At 41.1% G+C, this 26,962-nt stretch overlaps 1 protein-coding gene across 2 annotated transcripts in view; it reads left to right on the forward strand.

The window, feature by feature from the left end:
• smpd3 (sphingomyelin phosphodiesterase 3) overlaps positions 1-25,690 on the forward strand; it is a 79,945-nt gene extending 54,255 nt beyond the window's left edge. For both annotated transcript variants that reach the window (XM_088613722.1, XM_088613721.1), the window contains 5 exons: positions 11,493-11,651; positions 12,656-12,745; positions 15,478-15,541; positions 17,469-17,631; positions 21,869-25,690. In XM_088613722.1, the coding sequence (XP_088469848.1) occupies positions 11,493-11,651; positions 12,656-12,745; positions 15,478-15,541; positions 17,469-17,631; positions 21,869-21,970 (578 nt within the window). In that variant the 3' untranslated portion in view covers positions 21,971-25,690. The remainder of the gene's footprint in view (positions 1-11,492; positions 11,652-12,655; positions 12,746-15,477; positions 15,542-17,468; positions 17,632-21,868) is intronic.
• Positions 25,691-26,962: the final 1,272 nt, after the last annotated feature.

Below are 26,962 nucleotides of genomic sequence, written 5' to 3' on the forward strand. Positions count from 1 at the left end.
ATAAGAGCAGGGGTGTTATGACCCCAGTGTCCCAGTGGCCCTTACCAATCATGGCCTTCTGATAATCCCCATCTCTGAACTGGCTTCATCACTCTGCTCTCTTCCCCACTGATAGCTGAGGTGAGCGTTCTAGCTAATTCTGGCTGCACATTGGTGGAGGTGGAGGGGAGTCCACTTTGAGTGAAGTGTCCAGAAAAGGTGTGCTGCTACTTGGCCCGATGTGATGACTGTCCAGCACAGTCTGGAACAGGCACATGATGTGTGGCAGGGGTTGGCACAGATAACAGGGCATTAAGAGCATTGTACACAGGTCTGAGACCCTAAAGGTAGTAAAAGCAAAACTGGAGCAGGAATAGATACAGTAGTACGAGAATCTTGCGTTAACAGAAACACGCACACATTAACATTTCCTTAAACAGAGAATTCTGGGCCTTCCAAGATGAAAACATCAGCAACTGCTGCTGGTGAAACAAGTGATCTCGACCAATGTGCTAAAAAAGCCCAGTGAAGATATTGCTTTCTCTACAATTCATTCACTTGGCAGGCTTCTCTACTGAAGACAGCTCACCGTGGTTACAACGATCAAAACATGATGAGTGACAAATGCTGGAAACACACTGTGATGCTCATGTCCCTTGTGAACTGCCTGTAGGCGAAGTGCCCACTTCATAGTAAATGAGTCAGATGTGCGATCTGGCCTCGTAAGTCACAGGGCGCGATAAGATACATGATACAATAGCAAATGCAGTTGTTTATTTAATGCTGGTCCTGAGGCCAGGAAACACTGAACAAAAGGAAAGTTACAGACAGATGCTGAAAGTGTTTTCCATTTAGATTTGAGCTATCCTGAGCCATCCGTTATTAAAAGCAGTTGAAAGTTGTAGTTGGCTGATGCATGTGCATAGCCACGATTGGCCACTGACTGATTGATCCTAGGCCTACCCAATTAGTACCTTAGCAGTTTTTATTCTCATGGCGCCTCACTCGGTATTACCCTTGGGGCGATGCATATACTCCAACCTCTGAAACCCATACGTGCGAGCACGTTCTTCTGGGATGTTATGCTCAAGTCCGTTTTTCTTTGCTTTCCCTACCATGACACGCTGTTGCCAAATACATAACTGTGAGATACAATCGCGACAAGACTCTGCAGCTTGTCATGATACGGGACCCCGTGTATATCGCATGTATATCGCGCAGTGTATATCATCGCAACAAAGGTCTCATATCAGGACATGATATACCCAGATAGGACATGTCGGGATTAATGGATTTTGTGTCGTGAAAATGGGTCAGCATATATTGTCATGTATGTTCTATCTCAACAAATGGAATCCATGTCGCGACATGGGGGCGTGACATTTTGTCGGGGAATGTCATATCGCAATTTACGGGGTTCATGTCACGACATGGGGGGTTGGCGTTTTGGCTGGGCATGCCATATCGTGATATAGGATCTATCATGTCGCGACATTGGGGGTGGGCGTTTTGGCTGGGCATGTCATATCAAGATATAGGATCTATCATGTCGCGACATGGGGCAGGCCATTTTTACCAGGCGGGTGTCATATCGTGATATGCGGGCTTCATGTCGCGACATGGGCGCTGGGGCGTTTGTCATATCTCGATATGTGGACTCCGTGTCGCGACATGGGGAAGGGCGTTTTGTCGGGTTATGTCATATCGTGATATATGGATTTAATGTCCATAGTGGCGCCAAGACAGTGATGCTCCAGTCGCAATGGGTATCGCGATGTGATCCTGATGCGCGCACTCCTATCATGACATGCTATCGGAGACGTGAACACACTGTGGATGCCATGACATTCTTTGTCTGCTACTCTGTTTTGACCTCATTGCGACTTCTCTTAGATTGATCAGTAATTGGAAACCAATGGATGTGTTACTGTATATCCAGCGTGATCATACAGCACACATGGTTAACCGGGGCTACAGTATTTGGACCAGGAAGAACATCCATCACCTGTGTATCTACATGTTCTCGGAACTTCCGCTGTGGCGCTTCACCCAATCAGAGTGTCGATTCTCACTCTTCACCCAATCGCGGCCCGAGCTGTTCGGGGGTTTAGCCAATCACGGCTCTGAGAGCTGTTCAAGCCAGCAGCGCCAGGTGGATCGGCTTGTTCACTGTCAATGAGAATCTATTTTTAAAATGCTTTACTTATTTCCAAAATAACTTCATCGGCTTATTTTTTAACGTGTTTATTAATTCACGTCCCATACTCTTAGAAATAAATACATTATTTTATTTGCAATATAACTGTCAAAGCTGCTTTCTGTAATGAATATATGGTATTTGAACAATTGTAATCGTATATGTAAAGTAGGGGAAACACCTTCTGCTTTGTACTTCAAAAATGAATAGAAATGTAAAGTCTATGATCATTATATTATTATGTTTGTGCTTTCAATTTTGTTTTTTATTGTTAAGTTATATCGATCTTGAAACTAATACCTAAAAATGTGAATATGGGCTCTCGTGATGTACAGTACCGGCGGTAATTTGGAAACTGGTGTCTCTTCACCAATGAAAGGAGTACGCAAGCAATACATTTTCGAGAACATGGTTAAAAATTAAAAGAAAGCACCTAACCCAATGAACTAACATAGTAACTCCTTCCTAAATATAAGTGTCTATTCGTATAAAGGCTGCAAAGTTTGGGGTCAACTGATCAAAAGACCACAACTGAAACTTTCAGTGAAAGATCTGGTGGTCGTAACTTTGCTGTTTTGTACGTCACAGAGTGACGTGACAGTCAGGAAAAGAAGACGCTATATTGAAACATATTGAAACATCCACCCCAACTGACCAGACAGACTCAGAAAACAAATTGCCCCCATTGTTTTCATCACAATCAGGAGTTCAAGTACCGAGTTTGTTGGTACCTGTAAACTTCCTTTTAGATAGTCGCGTGATTACCCGAAAAAACAAGGCGCTATATCTCGGAAATGAAAGTGATACAAACGCAGCACTAACGATAGAGGTGGGTTTCATCGTTTGTGCTGTCTGTAGGGGGGGACAACTTCACGGAGCTCAAGGTAAACCCTTCATGGTATTTTAAATACAATATTTTGGACGGATTTTGAATATTGTGTTTTGCGTTGTGTTCATTGGGTTTTGCAATTAAAAAGTAAGTTCAGAGTAACTCGTAAAACTACTGAACAATCTAAAAGCAGGCATACGAAATACTTAGAACTGTTACAAGCAACAAGTGAAACTGAGCTCTTGCAGCTTTTCTTCAGCTAAAGACAAAGTCCTCATATGAGAGACCTTTGCAAACTAGCTGTCATTTGAACGGGAATTTGCCGACTCTCTAGACAGTGACGAGATTATCGCCATATTCAATTCCAAGCCCCGACACCTGCGTCTGGTCTAGAAGGCCAAAACCTCACAACAGAGGTAGACACTTTTTTGTGCGTGTCCGCTGGGGCACAGTAGCGTTCGACAGCCTAGGTAATTGTTGCTTAACCTGTGTGTGTGAGAGAGAGAGACACACAGTATATATACTGTATATAAGGTTCCGCTAATTCTGCTGTTAGATTATACCGCTCGAGGATTACATTGTATATTGGAGGGGTGCCCCTATGCTGGCAGGACGGTCAGTTAGAGCCCGGGCCACCCACTTTTGCACAGGCCCACCCAAAAATCAATTCCTGGCTATGCCTCTGGGCCGGTGAGTCGAGGTTTGTTGAAATTTTTGCACAGCTGTCAGTGCTTTAACAAACTTTCCCTCTCACAGAAGAGCCTTGTAAGCATCGCTGGGTGTTTTCCAGAATTCGCTGCCTCAAGAATCGCTGTATTACAGAGTCGTGCTAGCAACTACCTGAGGTACAGAGCCATAGTGAATCCATAAGCAGTGCTCTGTGAGAGCTCACAGTGAAGAGGATTGTTCGCTGTTCATACAGTACATCAGCTTCTTTTAGGATGGTTCTGGGTTGCTGACAGCCCTATCCTGTCCTAAAATGGCCAGTTCATAGCTATTCTGGTGGCCTTTAAACGTTCCCTGGGTACAAGAGAATTTTTAGAGAGTTGTCTGAAAAAAATGTAATATGCTTAGAAATAATGTTCCATGAAAGACACTCCATAAATGAACGATTGTTATTATTAAAACATTTCATACACAAATAATGTTATTATTTTCACTTTTGAACTAGTTCTATGTTTAGACTAGGTTTGCAAAAACTGCGTAGCAGCACACACTTGAAATTTAAATATTTGGGAGTAAATGCAGTAGGTGTTGAAACACTGAATGCTCATCTGTTTTGGGTTTTGGTACAATGTACAAGATTAGCACAAGAATAGCACTGTGGTGTGATACATACAGAGTACTTTGGGCACAAACATTCATATTCCATTAATTCTGTATTATTCAGCTCCTGAAGAGAGAGAGAAAAAAGGCTGTTAAATTGTTCCAGTTAAGCCAATAATAAAATCAACTAGGTTATTAAGAAGTACCTACAAATACAGCAGCCCCACAAGGCTGACGGTATCTGCACAGACTTCAAGCTGATCTCTAGAAGTGAAGATTTCGCTAACACCAGCCCAAAGAAAGACGTTCTTTCATCTCACTCATGCCTTCACTGGAGCCCCTGAAACTCTGCATAGACGTACACAAACGAGTACTGATGCCTGACGCAGTGCGTTGTGAAAACAGCAGACCTGTACTGGTTTGTGTGCTGTTGTTTCTCTGTCCTTTGTCCTCCATTGCTTTTGTTTGATAGCGATAATAATGATGGTGGAAAACTGGTTTTCAATGACTAGCCTCAGTTTTTCAGCCTATAGAAACCCAGTCTACAACCAGTCCTCGCAAATACAGACAGCAAACTGAATTGTTTGCGAACACCACTGGATTGTTCTCCTTCTTTGTGCTTTATGGAGGGGAAAATGCTTCACTCCTCATTATAACATCACTGAGCACATATTCTACATCTCAGAGAAAAACACAACAGGATATTTGTGAAACTATTGTCATGTCTGGGTTTGCAGTGCAACTGCAAAATTTGAAACATTTTACTAGAAAAGCCCCAGCTAACACCACAATATTTTTTGTACCTAATGCCCAGAAATGCATGGCAATCATCACTCTAAACCACCTCACTGATGGGCAAAATGTGTTGTTTGTTGGAAAGATGCTCTCAAGTCTTGTGAGATAACAATGGATGATGGTTACAGTTTTTACTCATTGATCAATACGTTTTTGAATGGCTAACATTAGTTAAATTATAGGCGCTGTTATTCAATACTCTGCTTTATTGTTGCCGAGAGAAAAAATGCTTGATGTCCTTAAGAGGTGTTTGTATTTTCATATGACAATCCCTGATTTCATTTTCACTCAGAATATTTAGCAGTGTAGGGACAGATGGCATAGTGGAACAAAGATATCAGGAAGCCTACAGTTACATCACAGACCCATTGTTGGTTTTAAAGGTTTAATCAAATGCAACCATCTGTCTTCCGCTCAGCCTCCATGACTCCCTGATCACAGCAGTCCAGGAGGAGCTATGTGAAGATGAATTAGTTCAGGCTCGGGATATATGATACAACATGCAACTGCAATTGAGGTTTCCACCTTCTCTTAGCCCTGCTGACCAGCTTAAAGACATATTAAATCTAATCTAAGAGGGACACACTTTTAAACCGAAGTAGTTCCATAACACCAAAAGGAGAAGCAACCATCCCTCTGACTCTTTAACTTTGCTCCTTAGAATCCAGGGAAATCCAGCACTTGTTCATTGATTTTAAATGTTTCCAGCTTTATGTTACATTTAAAGCACAGTTCTGGGGACTTAACCTAAGATGGCAATGGCTCACTGTGCATCATCTGCCTGATTTCTTTGTCTCAAAAACCTGCTTTTGAAAAGCAAAAAAAAAAAGACGGCCCGTTGTATGGGGTCTCCAGAGGTTAGCAGGGCTGAGAGATTGTGTTTGTCTGTTTCTTCCCCCAGCAGGGGAGCAGACACTGACCCCTGAAGGCTGGACATTGATCACTCGTGCCTCTGGCCTGTGATCCATCACGGTGCGGGGAGGAGGGGGCAGCCAGCCTATAGCAGCTAAGACAGCCTTTGCAGCGTCTGCTTGCAAAAACCTGCCGACCTCAACGGTTTTGGCGTGACGTCGACCCTCCTCCCGAAGCCAGGCTCGGCTCGCACCAGTGTCATCAGCGTTAATTGCCCAGTATGCTGAAACAAGGTGTGCATGACCAGACGGGGTCATGAAGCAAAGGATCAGGCCACTCTTGCCTGAAACACCTTTAGTGTTTAACATCTTAAGCATTGAATATAAGGCATTATTCCCCTAAACCCTTATACTCAAAGAGTATTTAAGAGAAACTCAAGTGAAAAAATAACTTAAGGTATTAATGCACTATCTAGATTAAAGCCCATAGGGCCCTAAAGATTATGGTAAACACTGTACATGAACACTAATGCCTATTATGTGAACCGCTGGATCACACTCCCATAATGCTAAAAATAAAGTCTCCTGTTCTGTGCACCTTTAATAACGTTCCCTCGGTTATACCATCGAGAAAAAAGAGAGAATTGCTTGCTAAAGCATGACTGGTCACAGGAAATCAATTTTTAAACTGAGTCCCATAACTTGTAATACACCTACTCTAAAGAAAAGAAGCAGAAGTAGAGCATTTGCAAACAATATATTTTTTTTATTCAACACAGACAAAGATCCTGTAACAACCAGACTAAGAACTGAAAAATAAACCCAATGGTAAAAGAACTAGGTTGCTATGTGATTTTACTTGCCCATTCAGCATTCAATGGCAATACACCCCCATGTGGCACAGCTCAGACAATTGGGCACTCCCATAGATCCATACCTCAGCCTGATCCTCATTGAATTACCTGGGCATTACCTGCTACTGTGTTGTTTCATGGCTACTGGCTGGTTGGTATAAAACACAAATACAAAAAAAAAAGCTTCTTTGAAAGCTTGATATCTAGTACAACAGGAAAGGATAATGTTCAAACCCTGTAGCTGCGTCAGATTTGTTCTAAGATTATTTGTAGTTGTTACGGAAAATCAGCTTTTTAATATGAATCCACTAGTAATTAGCAGTTGTGTTGGCTTGTAACACTATTAGTAAATCAATCTCTTAGAGCTGGGCTGTCCAGTTCTGGTTCAGGTTCTGGAGGGCTGGTGTCTCCCAAAGGCACCAGCACCTGAAAAGCTGGGATACATTTTTAAACTGGTCCCTTTAAGTCAGGAAGGAGAAGATTTCAGTAAAGAGCTGGATTAGAATGAATACCTGCCAGTACGGAGGCCCTCTGTGACCAGGAGAGGACTGAAGTGGTTCGGTGCCTCAGAGGTTTCTAGTCATGCTGATGTCAGTATAAAACCAGTATCCAAATGAAGTGCCTATTTTTCAATCAGTGTTTATTAATAAGATGAGACGAAAGCTCCAAGCTAGTATGAATCCTTTATCATTTATAAACTGTATCACCTCCTACTTTTGTCCATTTTCAAGGCAATTGTGAGTTTGCAGGAAGGAAAGGCTGATTTCGTCTCCAGGGCTAACACATTGACTAACACATTCTTATTAGTGTATCTGCATCAGGAGCACTCATTTCAATCTCTGTTCTTCAGTTTGCTGATTTACTCCTTTCTGTTCTGAGTTTCTGATCCAGCTCTCGCAGAAATGAGACATTCCTCTGAGCACTGTACAGTAGCTTCTGTATAGTATGTTAACATGCGGCAGGTGGTTTGTGAAATATAATGATTTAATTGTTCCCACCTATGGTAGTCATTTACGGCACCTCTACTCTGGTCTTTTGCGGAGGGGTGCAATGCCCTCATTCCAAAGAGTAAACCAGTCACACACATGGTTAAATATAAACAGCTCTGTCACATACCCGGCTGGCCCCAGAGGGTCTAGAGTGTGGGCAGATGTGTAAAAAAGCAGATAACTCAGTCTTGTAAAGCAGGTACTGGCTTTATACTTGCAGTCTTGAACATTTTAAGACAGACATTTGTGTGTGTACATCTCCAGAGGTGTTGAATAATAGGACTTGAGTGTGCAACTGCAGACAGAGTCATGTCTTTAATAAATAATTTAATAAAGAAATGAGAAAATCAGCTTACTTCAAGCCAAACAAAATATGTCAGTGGCGTCAAGCAAATCAGCATTTTAACATGCGCTGATGTTCTGAAATAAAAAGTCCTCTTCAATCCATTTGTTTAGAGGCAGGAGGGTTTGTTTATTTTGGTAGCAAAAAAAGAAAAAGAACCTCCAGTACTAGCAGTAAATTTACACTATTACCACGTGGTCAGGGGAAGCTGGCATTAAAAATTAATTAGTTTCCTATTTACAGGAGGCTAATGGTTAGCATAAATTGCATGTTACAAGTACAGTACATCTTTAAATACATTCATCTTTGCATATATCTACTGCATGAGAAACAGCACAAGGTGTACAGACTGCAAAACCACTGGAGTAACCAGGAGCAACACTGAACACTGTGCTCATTATCACTGAACGCTCTGTGAAAACTCCCCAAAAGTACAGAATATCTTTGGTGTCTGATTTGTGGTTGTAACTGATCAAAATAACCAAGAAATAATCCTGTAAGGTAAAACAAAACTTCATATTCAGAAATATTGTACTTTATATTGAAAAAGAAATCAAGGTGAAAAGAAATTATTTGTTTTGATATATTTTCTTCTGCAATGCTGCATGGAACGCTACTACGCTAAGCTTCAACAAACATATTCTTACTGTACGTCATATATTTACTGCTCAAGACGTCTGAACAGCTCAAACGTTGTGTCTTTTCTTCTTTTCTTCTTTTCAGCATGGAATTAAACTTCACTTGTTTATTTGTGTCATTAATCATTTAATTCCAAGTACTAGTTTTAACTAGCTCAAGTAGGTTGCAGAGGGCACAAGGAAACATTGTGTCTCTTTTCTTTTCTAGTTTTAACTACTCCTATAATAAATAATCATAAGAAATATGAGCGTTCTTACTGCAACCCAACACCAAGTTCCAAAAAACATTTATTCAGATTTACTTTTCAAAATTATTCCAGTAGTGACAAAATAATAAACATTCATCGTCCTTCATTGCTTAGTACAGTTGGTAAGTGTACAGGAATTCCTCATGTGAGGATGATGATTAGTATAGGTCAATATGAGTTACACTGAAAATCCAAATTCTGAAATACAGAAATTTGCCAACAAAAGAGTGTAGGATGTCTGAATTTTTAAGTTTTCTTTTTATCCTCAATAACTAAGTAGATTTGAAGTCCCTCTGTAATAAAATGGGATTGGAGAGATGCCATTGGTCTTTCTTGGATGCTCTCACACAATTTTAGAAGGTTAATAATTTTTATTTCTGTCTTTTCTTACCTCATACTTTTTATGCTTTTAGTATGGATAAAAATATCGCTTAAAATATGCATCTCAGAGGACTGGCATTTATGTTCCAGCAGGATTCAGCTGTTTCTTTCAGTCCACAGGTGTCAAAGATATTCAGCGCTGACTGTAAAGGAGATTAAATTATTACCTTCATCCAGCCTCTGTTTCCTGTGGTGCCATTGGCTCGTAAATCATTTGCATTGATTAATAATAATAATAATAATAATAATTGCTTACACTTATATAGCGCTTTTTCTGGACACTCCACTCAAAGCGCTTTACAGGTAATGGGGTCTCCCCTCCACCACCACCAATGTGCAGCATCCACCTGGATGATGCGACGGCAGCCATAGTGCGCCAGAACGCTCACCACACATCAGCTATTAGTGGGGAGGAGAGCAGAGAGTAATGAAGCCAATTCATAGATGGGGATTATTAGGAGGCCATGATTGGTTAAGGCCAATGGGAAATTTGGCCAGGACGCCGGGGTTACACCCCTACTCTTTTCGAGAAACGCCCTGGGATTTTTAATGACCACAGAGAGTCAGGACCTCGGTTTTACGTCTCATCCGAAGGACGGCACCTATTTACAGTATAGTGTCCCCATCACTATACTGGGGCATTAGGACCCACGTGGACCACAGGGTGAGCGCCCCCTGCTGGCCCCACTAACACCTCTTGCAGCAGCAACCTTAGTTTTTCCCAGGAGGTCTCCCATCCAGGTACTGACCAGGCTCACACCTGCTTAGCTTCAGTGGGTTGGTGGGTTCCCGATTAAGCGGGAAATGCGCTACATTTCTGAGCTGTTCTCAAGAGTTTTACTTTCCTGGACAGCTGATCAATAAGGAAGGTGACATAAGATTGTTTGAGAACAGAAAACTGTCTGCTGACTTAATTTGTCTTGGAGATTATGTGCAGACACAGTCGTGGCAAATTAAAATGAACACCCACAAAAAAGTTGTTCAGTGCTCCCACAGTCTGCTTGGCCAAGCAGCTGCAATCAAGAGCATTGCTATTCTGGAAATCAGTTCAAAGAAGAGTAATAAAGTTAAGATTTTGCCTTAAATGAATGCCTTACATTCCTTTAAGATTAAAGTAATAGACTCTTTTTAGTATTCAACTCTGGAAACCATAGAGGGAACAGGATAGGAGTATTTAATATCCTAAAAATTATCAGCACAGAACACAGTTCACAAGACCGATAGGGAACTATTAAGTTATGAAGTGGAAAATGGATGGGTTTTTGATTAAGACTGAAAAAAGGCGGAATAAAGAAAATGCCAACTTAAATTTACTTTCTCTCCCTATCCTCATCTAGGTCACAACCAGTCAGAAATCACACCATTTCCACGGCATGGAAAATGACAAGTCCAATTCAATAAATGGCAGACTGTCTAGGACCCAAGGCTGTGACTCATGATATTCCTATCCTACAAGTTCAGATATTACAGCTGCTGCCTTATTTTTGCTTACTCAACACTTAGAACATATCAGCTTAGAGTGACCCTTTCTGAAGGTCCCAGTCAGAGCTGCCCAGTCCAATCACTCACAGACACGTACTGTATAGCAGTTGAACATGCATGCTAACATTAGTTAACGGGCATAGTCCATATGCTGGGGTTGTGAATAAACTGCTAAGCCAAGCTGTGGATGGAGCCCATTCAGATATAGACGAGGTCCTCAATTCAACAAAAAAAAACAACCTAATCAGGATGGGCCAATTGATTTCCTGTTATTAGTAACCATTCTTATGTTTTCATGGGTTTGTGTCAAGCGCATAGCATCTCTTTGTCAGTGATACTCACTGTAATTCTACAATTACAATACACCAACAGGTGAGGAAGATTCTTGACCACTCGGAGCAGGTTTTCTAAAAGCTCAACCTTTTGGTGGCCAGTCTTGGTCCTGGAGAGCAGGATGGTGTTTTGTTGCACCCAATTTCCCTAAAGAATGAGTTGACCCACTTTGTTATTGAGTTTAATGCATCAATATCACCAGTTGCTCCTGGTGTTTAATGACTGGCAGGTTAGAAATGGATGAGAACTGGCAGAACTGGCAGTGCAGCAACCAACACAAAAATAACTCCTTCTTTCGCTTCCTAAGGAGATGCCGCAATCCGCTGTGAGCAACTGGATCTGCTCCTGGAATGGCTGGCGGAATTCCGGAAATCAACCTCCCATCCCAGCGGAGGTCAAGGTCCAGAGGATCAGGTGGCATTCGACGTGATTTTGGGGGACCTCAATTTCGACAACAGCTCCTCGGGTGAGTGAACACTTGGCAGATCGCCCACAGACGGTGGGACTGGGCTCGGGGTGCGTGTCGTCCCAGGAACACCTAGTGTGGCCAGGCTGCGCGGACCAGGGCCGAGCTGGGAGCAGCTGAAAACGAGGGCTACCACTGTAAAAGTGCAGTGATATTAAACCACAGCTAGACTTCCTGCGGGTCAGCCTCTTCTGCAGGGCTGCAACAAGAACAGAACTCTTGCTCTTCCTCAAATGTGAGGACATAATTGTTTTTAACTACCAGGCAAAGCAATTGGATTCTACAGAAGATGGGAAGCTGGATTAGGAGGCAATAGCTGAGGCTGGAACCAGCACCAGAGGACCAGATTAGGTTTTTGTAAAACCAATGAATGTGCCTGTTTCTAACATCTGTGCTGCATTTACTTATCTTTCTCCACAAAATGCTCTCCTTCAAGGTATACGTCCCAGATATATTGCTTTTGAATACAATGCAACAGCTAATAATTGACAGAGAGCTCCTTCCTGGCTGTGTCTGCACTTTGCAATTGTCATATTCAGCTGTTCTGACCCGCATATTCTCACAGTATACGAGCCCGAAATGTTGGGGATCCCAAGTGGCACAACCTCCAGCAGCACAGCTGGAAGTGATACAATGGACCCTGCATTCCAAAGATAGCTGGGCTGGAATCTGGGGTGTTTCCCACCCACTGTCTAAATATCTGTTGGCTCAGATGATACTGTAGGTGAATCTAATCTCACGTGTGTGTGTGGGCTCTGTGATGGACTGGTGTGCTGCCCAGAGTGTAATCCCACCTTGTGCCAGGACTGTCCGAGAAAGACTATGGGCTTCTGCAATACTCGCCATGAAAAAACAGATTTCTGATAATGGATGGATGCGAGTGTAATAAAAGGATTGGTGCTTTCCATTTTAAGTAAAGAATAATGAATGCCGGAACTTACAGGAATCCGTTCCACAAGCCCATAGTGTTGCAGTGTTGCGCTAATGTGTATCTCGCTCTACAGAAGACAAGCTGGAGCAGCAGCACGTCCTGTTCACTCACTACAAGGACCCGTGTCGGCTGGGGGCGGGCGAGGAGAAGCCATGGGCTGTCGGTGAGTCTGGGCACCTGAGGGATTAGCTGGGAGGGGGGATCCGAATTATCCTGGCTCATATGGTACATCTACAAGTCATGTTGTCCTAGGAAGGGCATGGGAACATCTGCAAAATGTATATTAGTAGATCAGCTGAGGTGTGCTACAGGAGACTGTGCTCTGCCAGCACCAATGAAAGGTGTCACGTTTTGCACTGAGCAAGTAAATATTATGGAGAACACGACTGGGAATGAAGCGAAAAGGTTAGTTCAAAACACAATCACCTTTTAATCACCTTTTCATGTCATTTCTGCTATAACCAGCCCCAGCTTAAGCAGATGTCAATGTTATGCAAATGATAACATGATCAGACCAGCGTGGGGTTTGCTGATGCAGTCCAGGGTGGTGCCTCACTTAAGAGCCCAGGCAGCTAGGGTTAGGGATTAGGTGGTTGTGAAAGGGGTGAAAGGTCATGGAGGGAAGCCAGGACACCAGGAGAGACGCACGGGGAGGTTTAGCCTCCGTGGCTTTACCTGTGTACCTGCATGACCTTGACCTGGGACTTATGTGATGTAGATCAAAGATGGGAAAACTCAAGCCCTCAAAGGAATGCGTTTCTGCAGGTTGATGAAGATAAAATGAACTGGTGATTTCATGTCCTGTGTACATAATTGGTTCAGTTAAGTAATTAAGATCCCAGAGAAGCACGACCTGCACACCCCCTGGAGGACTGTAATTGCCCATCCACAGTGCAGATGCAGACACAGCGCTGTGAGAGTTTCTTTTGGTTCATGGCACACAAAATGTCTCCCTGTGCTCAGAAGACAGGTGCCTCGTCTTTTTCTCAGGCCTGCTGAGAGGTTTTTTTCATATTTTCCATTTCAGGACAGTGCTGTACTTTAGATATCAATTTCTCAAAAGCATAACAATATTTGGCCCTAATCCTTTAACTAGCACCAAAAACAGGAATGTTCCAGATGTTTGCAAAGGCACAATGAGGAGATATGAGACTGAGAATGTGAGTTTTGAACCAGAAAGTTTATTGTACTAAAATGTTATTCTGTAAGGTTTCCCACCAAGAAACGTATTCAGGATTTAGTGGCTTGGACTTGGAGAACAGATTTCATAAAGCATGTTTGTTTTGTCTCAGTTACTATTTTTTTAACTTTATCATTTTGAATTGGATTTCACAGCTCTTTAAAACAAAAGCACTCAAATGTATCCTATTACTCACTGTATAGCCTCAGTGAGAACTGATTTCAGAGAAGGATCTGACAGTCTAATTAAACTCATTAACAGAATGAAACAGCCGCCAGCAACAGATTGATCCGATATCTCTTGCTCTAGCAGTTTGTAAACAACTTATATGAGGGACCTGGAATCATATTTCTTAGGACTAATGGTTTAGGTATTTACACATGGTGCTAGATATGGAAAATTAGCTGTATGAAAACTATTATGATTGGGTGGGTTTTGACCTCTTCAGACAATTGTGGGGAGAGGCTGGGGGGGTTGCTTGCTTGTTAATTACCAGCCTCTCGCTAGGAAACATCTAGGAACTGCTTTTACAAAATACAGTAGCTTAGCTAGCATTAATAGTACAATCAACCATGTTGCATTACGTTGAGACAGTTTTTGTATTATGACTGTAAAGACTATATACAGTACTGTAGCAAACAAAAAATAAATCATTATATGCAATTAGAGATTGGTTCATTCCCCTTGCCCACGTCTTTATCCCCCCTTCAGCTCAAGGTCCAGATATTTCTTTGGGTTCCTCAGTGCAGGCAACTGTGGGGTCTGTTAGAAGCGTTTGGGAGACATATAGTAGGATGGGAGTCATTCTATAGGTACAGAAAAGCACTAGGAAAGTGCAGCTCCGTATCTGTTACAGGCAGAAACCTGTACCTTTAAATGAGATAATAGATTTTACCTATTATACAGAATAAAACATACAGTATCTCTCAGATGCCTAGACTTACAATACAAATATCTATATATACACTCAGTATACATGTGCAGTTCAGAGAAATGCCTGTTTTGAGCACTTGTAAGCAAAGACAGATACAGACTGATGGTGAGATGGATCTTACCCAGTTATAAAAACAAATTAGTTTAATTTGATACATTACGAGGCACATCAGGGTACTGACGCTAAAATTATTTTCTGACAAATTTTTAGTAGTAGTAGTCTTTAGTAGTTGTTATGCTATGGTTTATCGTATGCTTTCAGAATGCTTAAGTATTGTAATTGTAATTGGACTTAAATGTCTTTTTACACACACCTGCTTCCTAAAACAAGATGGTATTACTTAGGTCCCAGTTTCCTATAATTTCATCAACACAACATTTTGGGAAAATACTGTATTCATTCTGCATTTGTTTATAGATGAGTCACAGGCAGACTCTACAATCAAGCAGTTCAGCTCCAAATGAGCACCATCTAGATGGGCTTTAGCTTAGGTTCTCTAGCCTGGTCGGGGAGAGGCAGCTTCACCAAGGCTTCTGGATGAAGTGCCACTTTTTATAGGGTTAAGGTTAAGGTAGGGGTTCCAGTACACCGGACACATTCAAGCACTAGAAGGCAGAGAAGTAAGGATTGGCTCCCAAAATACTCAAGGAAACCAGACTCACCCGACCAGTGGCTTTTACCTTCTATATACACACAAATACGTGTTGAGTAACATACAAGTACTGCCATCACCCTCTGACCAGTCCAGCATCCTAAATGAACCTAATCTGCATCTTCACAGGGACACTTCTGAACCCCACTGGACTTTACGATGAAGAGGTCAGCTCTCCAGAGAGCCTACAAAAGTGAGTCCTTCCAGTTCCCCCCATTTTGTTCCCTCCATTTACAGTATTGTATATAAATATTCTCATGCATAAAACCCAGATTGAATCACAGCTGTGCCTTTCCCACCAACTGCACATCATCTTTACATCATCTTATGGTCACAGACCCTTGGAATAGAGTGGTTACTTCAGAGGTCAAGCCCCCAGCACATGAGGGTCAGTTTCCTGTTTGTGGAAGCAAAGTGGCTCCTTCTCTAGTCTAGAGGGTGAGGGTCAACCAGAAACAAAGAAGGTTGCATGGGCACTGCAGGCATTCAAAGTCCTGAAAAGTTGTGTTCAAATGAACTCAGGGGCCAGTTTCAAGATCAAAAACACTTCTAAGTGCCAGTGGGGAATCAAGACAAGTCTGGGACTCCCCAGCCACCTGGCTGATGGTGACAGGGGAAGACTGAAGTTGAAGAAGTGGCTTGATGGGATTGTTATGTTATGAAACCACCAGCAACCAAGTGAGCAAGATGGGCCAAAAGGGTACAAATGTTGCATGGCTATAACAGACCATGCTTATATTCTTAAACAGACTAAATCAAATTCTGTGTTCTTGAAACTGGCACGTTGTTGGGTTTCTTAAAGTTTTGATTTGATCTTAGCCTAAGGCATCTCAGCATTTCACTTTTCCACTCCATTTCCCTCAGAAATGAAACTGACCGCCATTCCATCCTGCCATGTATCCAACAGCAATATCAAGCAATGTTATGTAAGGCTGCATAATCTGCGAACAATCATCACCTTTCAGCAGGGAAGGTGTTGTTTATGCTCACAAAAATATAGAATAGAACAAGGCTTCAGAGGTTTGACTGTGAGATTCCAGCTTGTCAGCTTCTATTAATTTTATTTAGAGAATTACACAAAATTAGCACTACAATAAAAAAATTAGTCATAGTATTCATAAGGATCAAAGTATATACTTAATTTATTTTACGTAGCCTTCATTCTGCTCTCAATGTACAAACCTGCAAAGCTCTGTTTTGTTTCTTTCACTTGGTCTCCCGATTTCCTCTTTTCCATTTATTGCCCATGGTTTTGTGAAAAAGACCGATTCACATTCCTCACTAAAACAATGTAAAATATGCCACCATGAGAGCAGTTATCAACATAGGTTCTCACAGGAGATTGAAGGACCTAAATACACTTACTTTGTTAAATTATTCAGTTAAACCCTGGCCAGTATGTCATCTGTAACCTTACTTCGTTCCAAGCTACTGTATATACATATACTGCACAGCACATCACAAACAGCGCTGATGTTACTGTAAGTGGAACAGGGCTCAGAGGATCTGGGTGATGTCACCCTTGAAACCTACTGAGCCTGTCACCACTGGTGACATCACCCTTTCAAACCTAGACAGTGTGGAATTCACATCAGCAGGGGACCTGGTCTTTTGGCACAAGGAATATCTGCCTCTGTTGGGAGTGGCGTCATGTGGCTTTTAACCCCAGTGGTCAAATCCCAGCAGAATACAGAAAAGAATAGCGTCTCTCGTGGCGAAAACATTTCATCACCAAATTCAGGTTATAAAAAATGATACCAAATTTTAGATTCCAACTAGAGACAATGTAGAAGTTCACATTTTAGAATTTAAATCTGTAGCTCTTTGAGTGCACTAGGATTTCTTTCCACAAAATCATGTGTTTGAATCTGAAATGAATGAGATTTCATATAGGACTGACGTTGTTCATGAATCCCGAATCGGAAGATGTTAATCCTTATCAGATAATCCTACATTTCGTATCCAGGGGGCAGATTTTTAAAATATTTTTGAATAATCATTGTTTTTTTTCTTCCAAAAATATACAAGTCTCCATTATTTCCAATTTAGGTCTTTAAAAGGTTGTTGTTAAATCAGACTAATAGTAATATTAATATCAAGAAATTACTCTTTCACTTTAGAGTAATGGAGAATGAAGAGGGGAGGAAGGAGTACTTGGTATATCCCACCAGCAAGAACCACTGCTCTAGTCAAAAGGGTCGGAAGATACCACTCAAGGGCAGCGGGAGGAGAGTCGACTACATCTTGTACACCGAGGAAGGACTGCAGCAGGACTGGAAAGTGGTACGATCCTGCATTTCGTTTTCTGTCCTGACCCACCCCTTGCCCTAAAGAACAGAAACAAGCCAAACCTTTTCAGTCCATTAATTTGGGAAATGCCATGATTCTATAAATCATAATAAAAATGAAACAAAGTGGGATTCCCAAAATACAATTCAAGGTTTGTGCGACAACATGATGTTTGCAATACTGTACTTTCAGGAGTTTATGCAAGAGAAACAATGCTAGTAATAAAAAATGACCTTACAAATCCAATGTATGATTTAGTATTTAGGGCCTGTAAGGGACGAATAGTTGTAAAAACTACTGTGAAAGTTGCAAGACATTAATGTGATACTTTCAGTAGCAGCACACACTTGTCCAGCTGACTAGCAGCTGAGCACTGATACAGTAAGACGACAAGGAAGAAGCACACACAGCCTGTCTTATTCATTCCTGTAGGTTACTAGAACCTCACTGATCTGACTGTCTTCTCCAGCTGATTCAGTGCTTCCGTTCTTGGGGTGCTATCTGCCTGGAGTTTGTAGGTTCTCCACATGTTCGTGTGGGTTTCCACTGGGTGCTCTGGTTTCCTCCCACTGTCCACAGTCATGCCAGTAGGTTAATTGGCTTCTGTAAAATTGGCCTTTGTGTGTCTGTGTCTGTCCTGTGATAGACCTCCAGGGTGTATCCTGCCTTGTGCCCATTACTTGCCAAGATATACTCCGGCTCCTCCACAGCCCCGAATTGGATCAGGTGGTTAGAAGATGGATGGAAGGATCCAGTGGATTCAGATCCAGATTCCCTCCTATTCTCGAGCTGTAATGTACACAAACAATGGAGAGGAGCTAGAGTCTCCCCCACAGTACACAGGGATAGCTTCCGCATAAATCAGTGATGAAATATGTCCTGATTCACTTAACAGTTACCAGTGTTTGTCAGCTGACCACTTCCTGACGTACAGATTCTTTTAATTTAGCTCAAAAAGTGCAATGGCTCCCTCTGCTGTTCAGAGCCTGCTGCAGTATACAGTGTTCCGTAGATTGAAACCTGCAAAGCTCCACTTAAGGCAATATACTGTACTGTACTGTATGTCTGAGTATTATTAAAACAATATGACAACTGGCAATTCCTCAAATTTGAGATTCTAAAATATTACTGATGACTCCGAATGGTAATAAAAGAGATCACTAAACGCACCCTTTAATTTCTGTTGATTTAGAGTCTTTTTAACTACCTTAAAATAACATTTATTAACCAATTAATTCAAAAACACACCTATCGGTAATGGTTTACACATCACTCTCTGGAGGAATACCACAATTAAATCCAGATCTTTATGAAAATCATAGATTTGTTTGCAATTGTCCATAGATTAACCTTTCTCCATTCATTTCAAATTGCAAAAGGTTGATTTAGCCTCCAGAACAGAAAAATACTCGTCATACCAGCCCTAGTGGCTAAAGAAATCTGCTTATCCATTTTCACAGATCTGTTGTACCATAATGAAGAGCTGTGCAGGTGCAACTATCTTCATAATTCAGATAATTCTACATAATTGGGAAGCATCTTCCAGGATGGGGCAGACTGGCTGGTTGAACCCCATGAGGACCCTGCCAAAGACATTACCTGATTGGTTGATTAATCAGTCACTGGGTCCCCTGGGGACACCTTCTCTGTGTGATGTGAGGAGGAGCTGATTTCCTCCAGTTCTGCTTAAGATCTCATCATGAGCACAGAATTAGGATTAGATTGTGAGGGATAATCTTGTGGCTATCAGGGTTATCATACAGTATTTGAAGGTACTTTTTTATGGGTCTAAAATATTTTTCTGTTCAATTTCTTATGCCTACTAACAGATACAGAGATACAGATTCACTTTGGACATACATACTGTAGTAAATCAGGAAATACTGGATTGCATGGGTTCTTCTGTAATTATTGCTAATTTCCTAATAATCACATAGTCATCAATTCAATATTAACTATAAATAAAATGTTATCAAGTTCTATCTAAGAATAATAAGGTGAAAATTATAAATCTAGCCTAATTTTTTATCTCCTTTCATGCTTGGATCAGCTTCTCAAAAAGAGAAAGGCAATATCTACAGCTATCTTCTCCTTTCTCACTTTCACAGTGGTTTCAAAAGTGTGCGTGGATCTTGGATTTTCAGGTGTAAGGACAAATGATACAGCTTTCAAAAAATATCAGCACTTATGTACACCAAGGATGATGTTCAACAAAATAGTCAAGAAGCTATTAAAAAAATTGAAGTGGGATTCATGATAGTGACAGCAACACGGTGAAAGACATTTTTCATGCACATTAGTGCAGAATAATGGTATCTCTCTGTACAATCTGCAGTGCTGCTAGAAAAAAGCTCACTATTACTCTATAAAAACAGCATGCGTGTCTTACAGAACAAGAAAAGCATACAAAAGATTTTTTTTACCACTTGTGTCTCTTTCATTTAATCTCTGCAGAACAGCTCGCTTGGCATGACCAAAAGCTGTTTTTTCAAGGAGTCAGAATGTGTAATTAGTAATCTCTTATCATGGGTTTGGTTTGGCCATGCTTCTTTAAATTGCAGTGTGACACCACTCAGCTGAACCAGGTGAGCTATGGTAGCATAAAAGGGGCTTTTAAAAACTTTTTTTTTTTAATCGGCCTCTTTCTAAAATGTATTTTTTCTCTCTCAAAAGTACAAAGATTGAATTGTTAGAATGTTGTCTTCTGCATTTCCCGTCTCTTTACACGACTATATCAACCCCCCACCTCCCAAAAATGTGTTCTGATTGCTTTGCCCTGCACCCCTAAAATGCACTTGGCATTACTGCACTACATTGACCACAAATATTGGCCCTAGCTCTGACTGGACAGTTAGTAAGTTAGTTAGTTAGTTAGTTAGTTAGTTAGTTAGTTAGTTAGTTGCCAGGCAGCTGAAGGAACTGGTCTGAATGCAGTTTGACTCCCAGTGCTGGGATACTGTCATGGCAACCAGCTTGACTTCTGGCCTCCGTTAACTTCAGCGAGATCAAAACAAAAACCTGCTGACTCACAAAAGTAACATTTTAAGGAGAAATCAAATTATTTCCCTGTGGCCGATTGTGGGCCGCTCAAACATTTTAACCCTTGGTTTGGAGGCAACACTTGACTCAAGGCCCTGCAAATCTAGAACAGATTCCCGAACTAAAATGCAAGTTGAAACCCGTAGTTCCAAACTCTTTTGGCAATCTTGACCAGTGCACTGTTCAAAAGGAGCTCTCTTGCCCTGAAGCAAGAGGACAAGAGGTTCAGGTAAATGACAAGACGTCTCCTAACCTGAAAATGACTTGGAAACGAGCTGGGCTCTCTCCACCTGTGATGGGGAGAAGAGTCACGTTCTTCAAGCTGCTAGCTGAAGCTTTGATTGACAGCCCCCTTGACGAGGAGTAGGAAACTCATTCTTTGAGTGATGGGATGATTTTGCCTACCACTGCGTGCAATTAGATACAAAAAAGGCTAATTATTTTAAGTAAAGCAACATTTCGTAATGAGTGAAAATGAGGTTCAAATACAAAGCATTCGTGTCTTGTTGAGAGAGGAACGGGTGACTATTCCACTTCACGGCCCTCTCAGCCACCCGTAGTGATGGCAGAGACACTTTCATGCTGTTAGAGAGTCCCAGCTGCACATATTAACTTATGCACTGACTCTGCTGATCAATAGCTGTTACTGATAGGTCACAGGTTTTATTTTCTCCACTTTAATACTTTACAAAAATAACCTGTGTTGTGTTTTTGAAAGAAAAAACCTGTCAGATAATTCTTTAATATACAGTAGACCTGATCTTATCACACAGTGGGACTACCTTATATTAAAGACTGGGAAGAAATAGCCAACCGATCAAGTAATTAGCTCATTTAAAATCATAAGCACAGACTTATGATAAAAAAGAAAGCCACTTTCTGTCATGAGGTCCAGGCGATCAGGAATCATACAAACTTCTTTCATGCTGATCAGCGAGGATGACAGCTAATTTTCTCATGAAAGATCTCACAGTGTTGTTTGTAACAGAAGTGATGTTAAACCATGTGTCCTGGCTAACTTCTGCTCTGAATTTGCTCAGTCTCTCTTACTTTTCTATCTGATCTCTATCTGAGATGTAGCAAAGAATTCAGAAAGCAAAAGACTCTCCAGGAGTTGAGTGAGGGCCTTTGCCTCTGGTTTTGTTCATGTATTTAAGAAAACGTGGTGATCGGGCTTCTTGTTCCCCTTCAGGATGTGGAGGAGTACAGTTTCGTCACTCAGCTGGCTGGACTGACCGATCACCTGGCAGTGTCCATGCGCCTGACTGTGTCGACAGGAGAGGAGGAGCCCTAGGCCAAACAGAGCCCAGCCAGAACTACTGGGGCAGGGAGAAGGAGAAAGATGGGGGAAGACAGCTCTGGACACTCAGGATGGATGGACCAGGAGAGAGAGAGATGCACAGATCTTTCCTCTTTGCCCGTGACCTCAAGCCCCTCAGCTGGGCCAAAACACCCCTACGTTTCAATTTAAAACAAACTTGATGAGGATAGCTGGAGACAGTTTAGGGGCCATCAGCTCTTGTTAGGTCATCAGTTCTGCTCCTTGTGCTCATCAGAGCTGAAGGATTCAAAGAAGCTTCGTACAGTTGATCAGTGCCATTCTAATTTACAGAAACAACATGCTTTTCTACCAGTACACAGTACGATTTCATTTCTTTCCCATCTGTGACTTCATCGGTTTTTTTCTTTTTCTTTTGTCTAGCATTTGAATGACATTTATTAGATTGTTTACATTTTGTTTGTTTAGTAACGGGGGAAGTCTACATATTTAATGTTCGCATGAAATGCATCGCTGAAATGAACTGAAAAGTTGCATGAAACTCACAGTGAAGCACCGAGTTCCCCAGCAACTGGAATTTCCCCTCTTTATCACGGTTTCAGCATGGAGAAGGAGAAGAAACTACCCTCTCTTCTTGGCTCCTCTCCCTCCCTCTTTTCAAGGAATCTTCTGCTAAGTGTCTTTTTTTCTAAAGTCTTTCTAAGGTTTATAATATTACCTCACCATCTTTGTAGAAAATTTATATGCATATGTATACTGGTATATATATATATTTTTCTTTTTCTGTATGCTGACATTCCACAGCTTTTGCAGTTACCTTTCCAAATTCTTAACACTGTTTTAACAGCCAAAATAGTTCAAAGTTCACCTGCTTTCCATTCTCTGTATTGTACAACGTACACCCTGTCGCTTTCATGGAAAAATGCAGATGGTCCTTTTTGCAGGACTGACTGTGGATGTCTGTAGCTAGTCCCTAAAATCCTGGCATGTCAAGGTAACTCGGGATGGATGTTTGGAAGGTTATCATCAAGCTTTAAGTCTGCTTGGTTGCAAGAGGCATTACTGGATTCAAAGTTAACATTTGAAATTTAGGGATTAAAAGCTGGTGGGAAATCAGGGCTGTTAATTCAGTGCTCACAATTGCACCCTTACCACCCCTGCTGCTCTGAATGCTGTTTTGCATGTCATGGATGCCCAGTTGGTATAAATGCACTTCTGAAGAGATTTAAATCTGGAGGGCCACACCTCTGACTGCATTTGCCAATGCAAATGATTGTGTTTATTCCAGGTTTCTTTTTTAAAGGTAACTCAGTATTTCTAGAGCATGTTTTTTTTTTATTTAACCACGTGACTTTTTGATAATAAAAGGGCCTGGCTTGATGAGAGGACCATGCAGTATTTCCACAGCCTCTTACCCCTCTCCAACTCCAAATTTCCCAGCCTCTCTAAGTGACAACACTGTCATAGATTAATTTGGTATTCTTGACCTTGCATTAAAAACATAACACTTTTTAAATTTTACTGACACTAAAAAACCCTTATTGTTTGTTCCTCGTGTTTTTTACCTGCTACTTTTCAATTTTACACAGAAAAAAAGATTAATGATTCAAGTCATGGGAAGACAGCATCATATCTAGAGACTTTTTGTTCCTAAAAGTCTGTAAATTGCTAAAGAGTGATTGCTGTTCTGTTTGTAGCCTCTCAAAGTATAAGCTGTGAGAGCACAGTCATAGTAACTAATGCAGAAATGTTTTTTTTTACTCATGGTAAAAGTTCCTCTTTACTAAATTATATTTAAAAAAAACTTTTAAAAAATAGAAAAATTAACTTGAAAGGTACAGTATAAATGCAGAAGTGTTAGATAAAGGGTATTTAATTCCCTTTGGTCTAAATTTTTACATTATCACAAAAGTGACCTACCACTGACCTGGAGACAGAACGTTTTAAAATTATGTTTCTTTTCATGGATTTGGAGGATTATTTTAAATAAAGCTGCAAGAGAGCCTTGGAGATCAGATAGTTAAATTTGGGGGCATCTATTTTCGTTACTGACATCCCTGAGTGTGGTCTGGACAGCATAAATCACACTTTGCCATCATCTCAGTGTGTTAGTTGAGGTTATTATCTTCTTGGAAAGTGTCTGGTTGAGGACAGAAAAGGAGAAAAAGATATAAAGAAATGAAAACCTGTCCTTGTATTCTTTAAGGATAGGTAAAATTACCTGAGCTTAACCTGTCCTTTCCATAATGTGCTGGTGGTGTTGTCACATTTAGGTGAAAACTATCAATTAAGATTTGAGCAGTGAGGCAGTGAAGGTTTATTGCAAAAGGAAGTTAAAAATAGTCAAACTGGTGTTGAAGAATGAACAAAGAAAGTATGATGAGGGTGTGAAAGTAAACTTCGTGAGAGGCTTATCTACTAAGGCCTCTACTAGAGGAATGCAGAAAGGAGCTTGTGGAGTGGAGGTTACTGGTTCAAATCTAGACTGTGCCACTTGCAGAATGTGGCCAGAATCTCAAATAGATAAACAATTTATAGGTTAACCTCGATCATCCATTGCTTATTGTTAGCTAAATAATAACAGCAAGGGCTGTCAGACCCTTGCAAGGTTTTCTGTCCTATTCATGAGAGTGCTGGTGTCCCAGGCTCATAGTACGAGACGCATCAAATGACTGGAAGGAGTTTGCTTGACAGCAAGTTTGTTATTTTTCTTTTTCTGGCTGCCGCAAGAAGCCTGTACTTGTGGGGTCAGGTTGAGTATTCGTTTGAATTGGTCTGCTTGAGACGGGCTAAACAAATGATGATTCTGGGGGAAATAAAGACTCTGGGAACCATCGGCATTTACACGCAAGGAACCTCATGTGCATCAGCCACTATTTTGTAAGGTGTTTACATTGCTAAATCACGAACCATTGTAATGTACAGTATTTATACTGCCACTCATTGCAGTATCTTTCTGTTTATGGAACTCTGTCTAGCTGAGCTTTACTACACAGGAATATACAGCACCAACACAGTTTCATGAACGTGTCCTGAATGTGCTGAGCTCTTTCATGGGCTCATTGCATCAGAACATCACACCCCAGGGGAGGAAGCCGAGTTAAACCAACAGTTCAAGCTCGTCCTGTCATGGTGCTGGTTACTGTCCCAGAGGTCAGCACTAACAGACCCTGAATACTTTATTACTTACCCTCCACACCCCATGGCACACTAACACACCAATTCTGAAATGTGTGTATTCTTTTTTTTCCTTACATTTTTGTATCATTTTTATTCAGTTGTCAATCTGGTTGTGCATCTGTCTTGCCTTCTTTTTGAAAACATCCTTCCCTGGAGTCTGTATTCGGAAAACTCAGCTGCTGCCCTGGGCTCTCATGAGGTGCTGCTTTCCAGTGGCTCTTTAGCAAATCCTGCTGGCAGATGGGAAGAAGACTTGATGGATTGTTTCCTGGGCTGGAGTGGGCCCCTGGCCTGAAGGATGCTGAAACAGATACAGGGTATCTTACTTGACTGTGGTTCCTGCATGCTCTCTGTAAGATACGCTACATGGCTTTTAATCTGTCTCTGACAATACTGTAGCACATCTTCTCTCTCTGTCCATTTTTTTAAAAATGAATGTTGGGCAAGTAGTCAGAAGCGACTTTGTTTAGCAGGCAAAGGAGTGATGTTTTATACAGCCGCTCATTCTGCAAAAGTCTTATTTCTTCTGCTTTTTAAAACTGTTTCCTCTTTGAACCTGTGTCTGAGTCCCTTTTGTTTCAAACTCTTAACACGTTACAAAGAAATCAGTCAGATCCCTGTGCTGATTTTAAGTCAGTCATTAAAAAAAAGACTAAAATCAGGTGCAGAGGTACCGTATGAGAATGGATAGCAAGACATCCACAAGCACCTGTGTCCAAATATTGACCTTTAGACTGCTGCTAACAATTTTATTACCATTCACCCAGCAGTTGTAACCACATGAAGTCTAAACAGGTTAAAATTTAAGATTTCCCAGATGCTATTTTATGGAAATGAAAGTATAATAATCAGTTATTCATTTAATGAAGTACGTTGAAAATTGTTATAATCATTGTGCATAATTATCTGAAGAACAAATACAGCATATTGTAGCATGCTTTCCAAAAACTGCATTGGTAAACTGGATTTGAATCTGAATTGACCAAGATCTTCACAGAACAAGAGCCGAGATTTTGACAGAGCACCTGCTGAAATAAGTCACTTATTTCTCAGAAGAAAAAAAAACAATTATTTGTTGATTTTCTCGGAATACAAAGTGAAATCAGAACATTTGAACTTCTTTGCAGAAACAATCCCCCTGCTTCTTCAGGAATTAAAGGGGAAGTCATAAAGCACATTGGCTAATCCTGTTGAAGACACTAGAGGGCAGCAGTGATTTCCAGGCAAAACTGTTTCCGAAGTGCGTAACAGCTCTATGTCTTTGCTGATGCAATTACATTTCTATCCAATATTTCATTACAAAAAAAAAAAGATTTTTCAGTTATTCCTGCTTCATTTAACATAAACACTACCAAGCACAGATGAATTACAGTATATAGCATATAACAAGTCCTTCAGATCTCCAAATCCCTTCATCGGCATGCTAGTCTGTATCTCACATTGCACAGTACCACAGACTAGAACGTCAGAAACAGATATAAAAAATACAGTGGAATTGACTAAGTGAAGCCTGATTATCGCTCTATGAAATGAGGTGTAAGGCAGTAACAGAGATATATGTTGTGTACCAGAAACCAGAGTCACTGGTGGTCATTCAAGAAGAGTACTGATGGGAATTATCACTTTATTAGACAGCAGACAGAAGAGTGACTTAAAGTCTACTAAGTAATATTTCCAAAACTGCATTCATATGTTGAATTGACCAAAATAAAAGTCTTTACTTAGGGTAATAGGGCCTAGTTCCCACCAACCCCAGTTCCTCAGCCAGGCAATTACCTGTGATATTTAATGTTCAGAGTTGATTTTCTGAAGAGGAAGACACAATTT

Source organism: Lepisosteus platostomus, chromosome 20, assembly GCF_059453375.1.
Source record: "Lepisosteus platostomus isolate fLepPlt1 chromosome 20, fLepPlt1.hap1, whole genome shotgun sequence".
Lineage (NCBI taxonomy): Eukaryota > Metazoa > Chordata > Actinopteri > Semionotiformes > Lepisosteidae > Lepisosteus > Lepisosteus platostomus.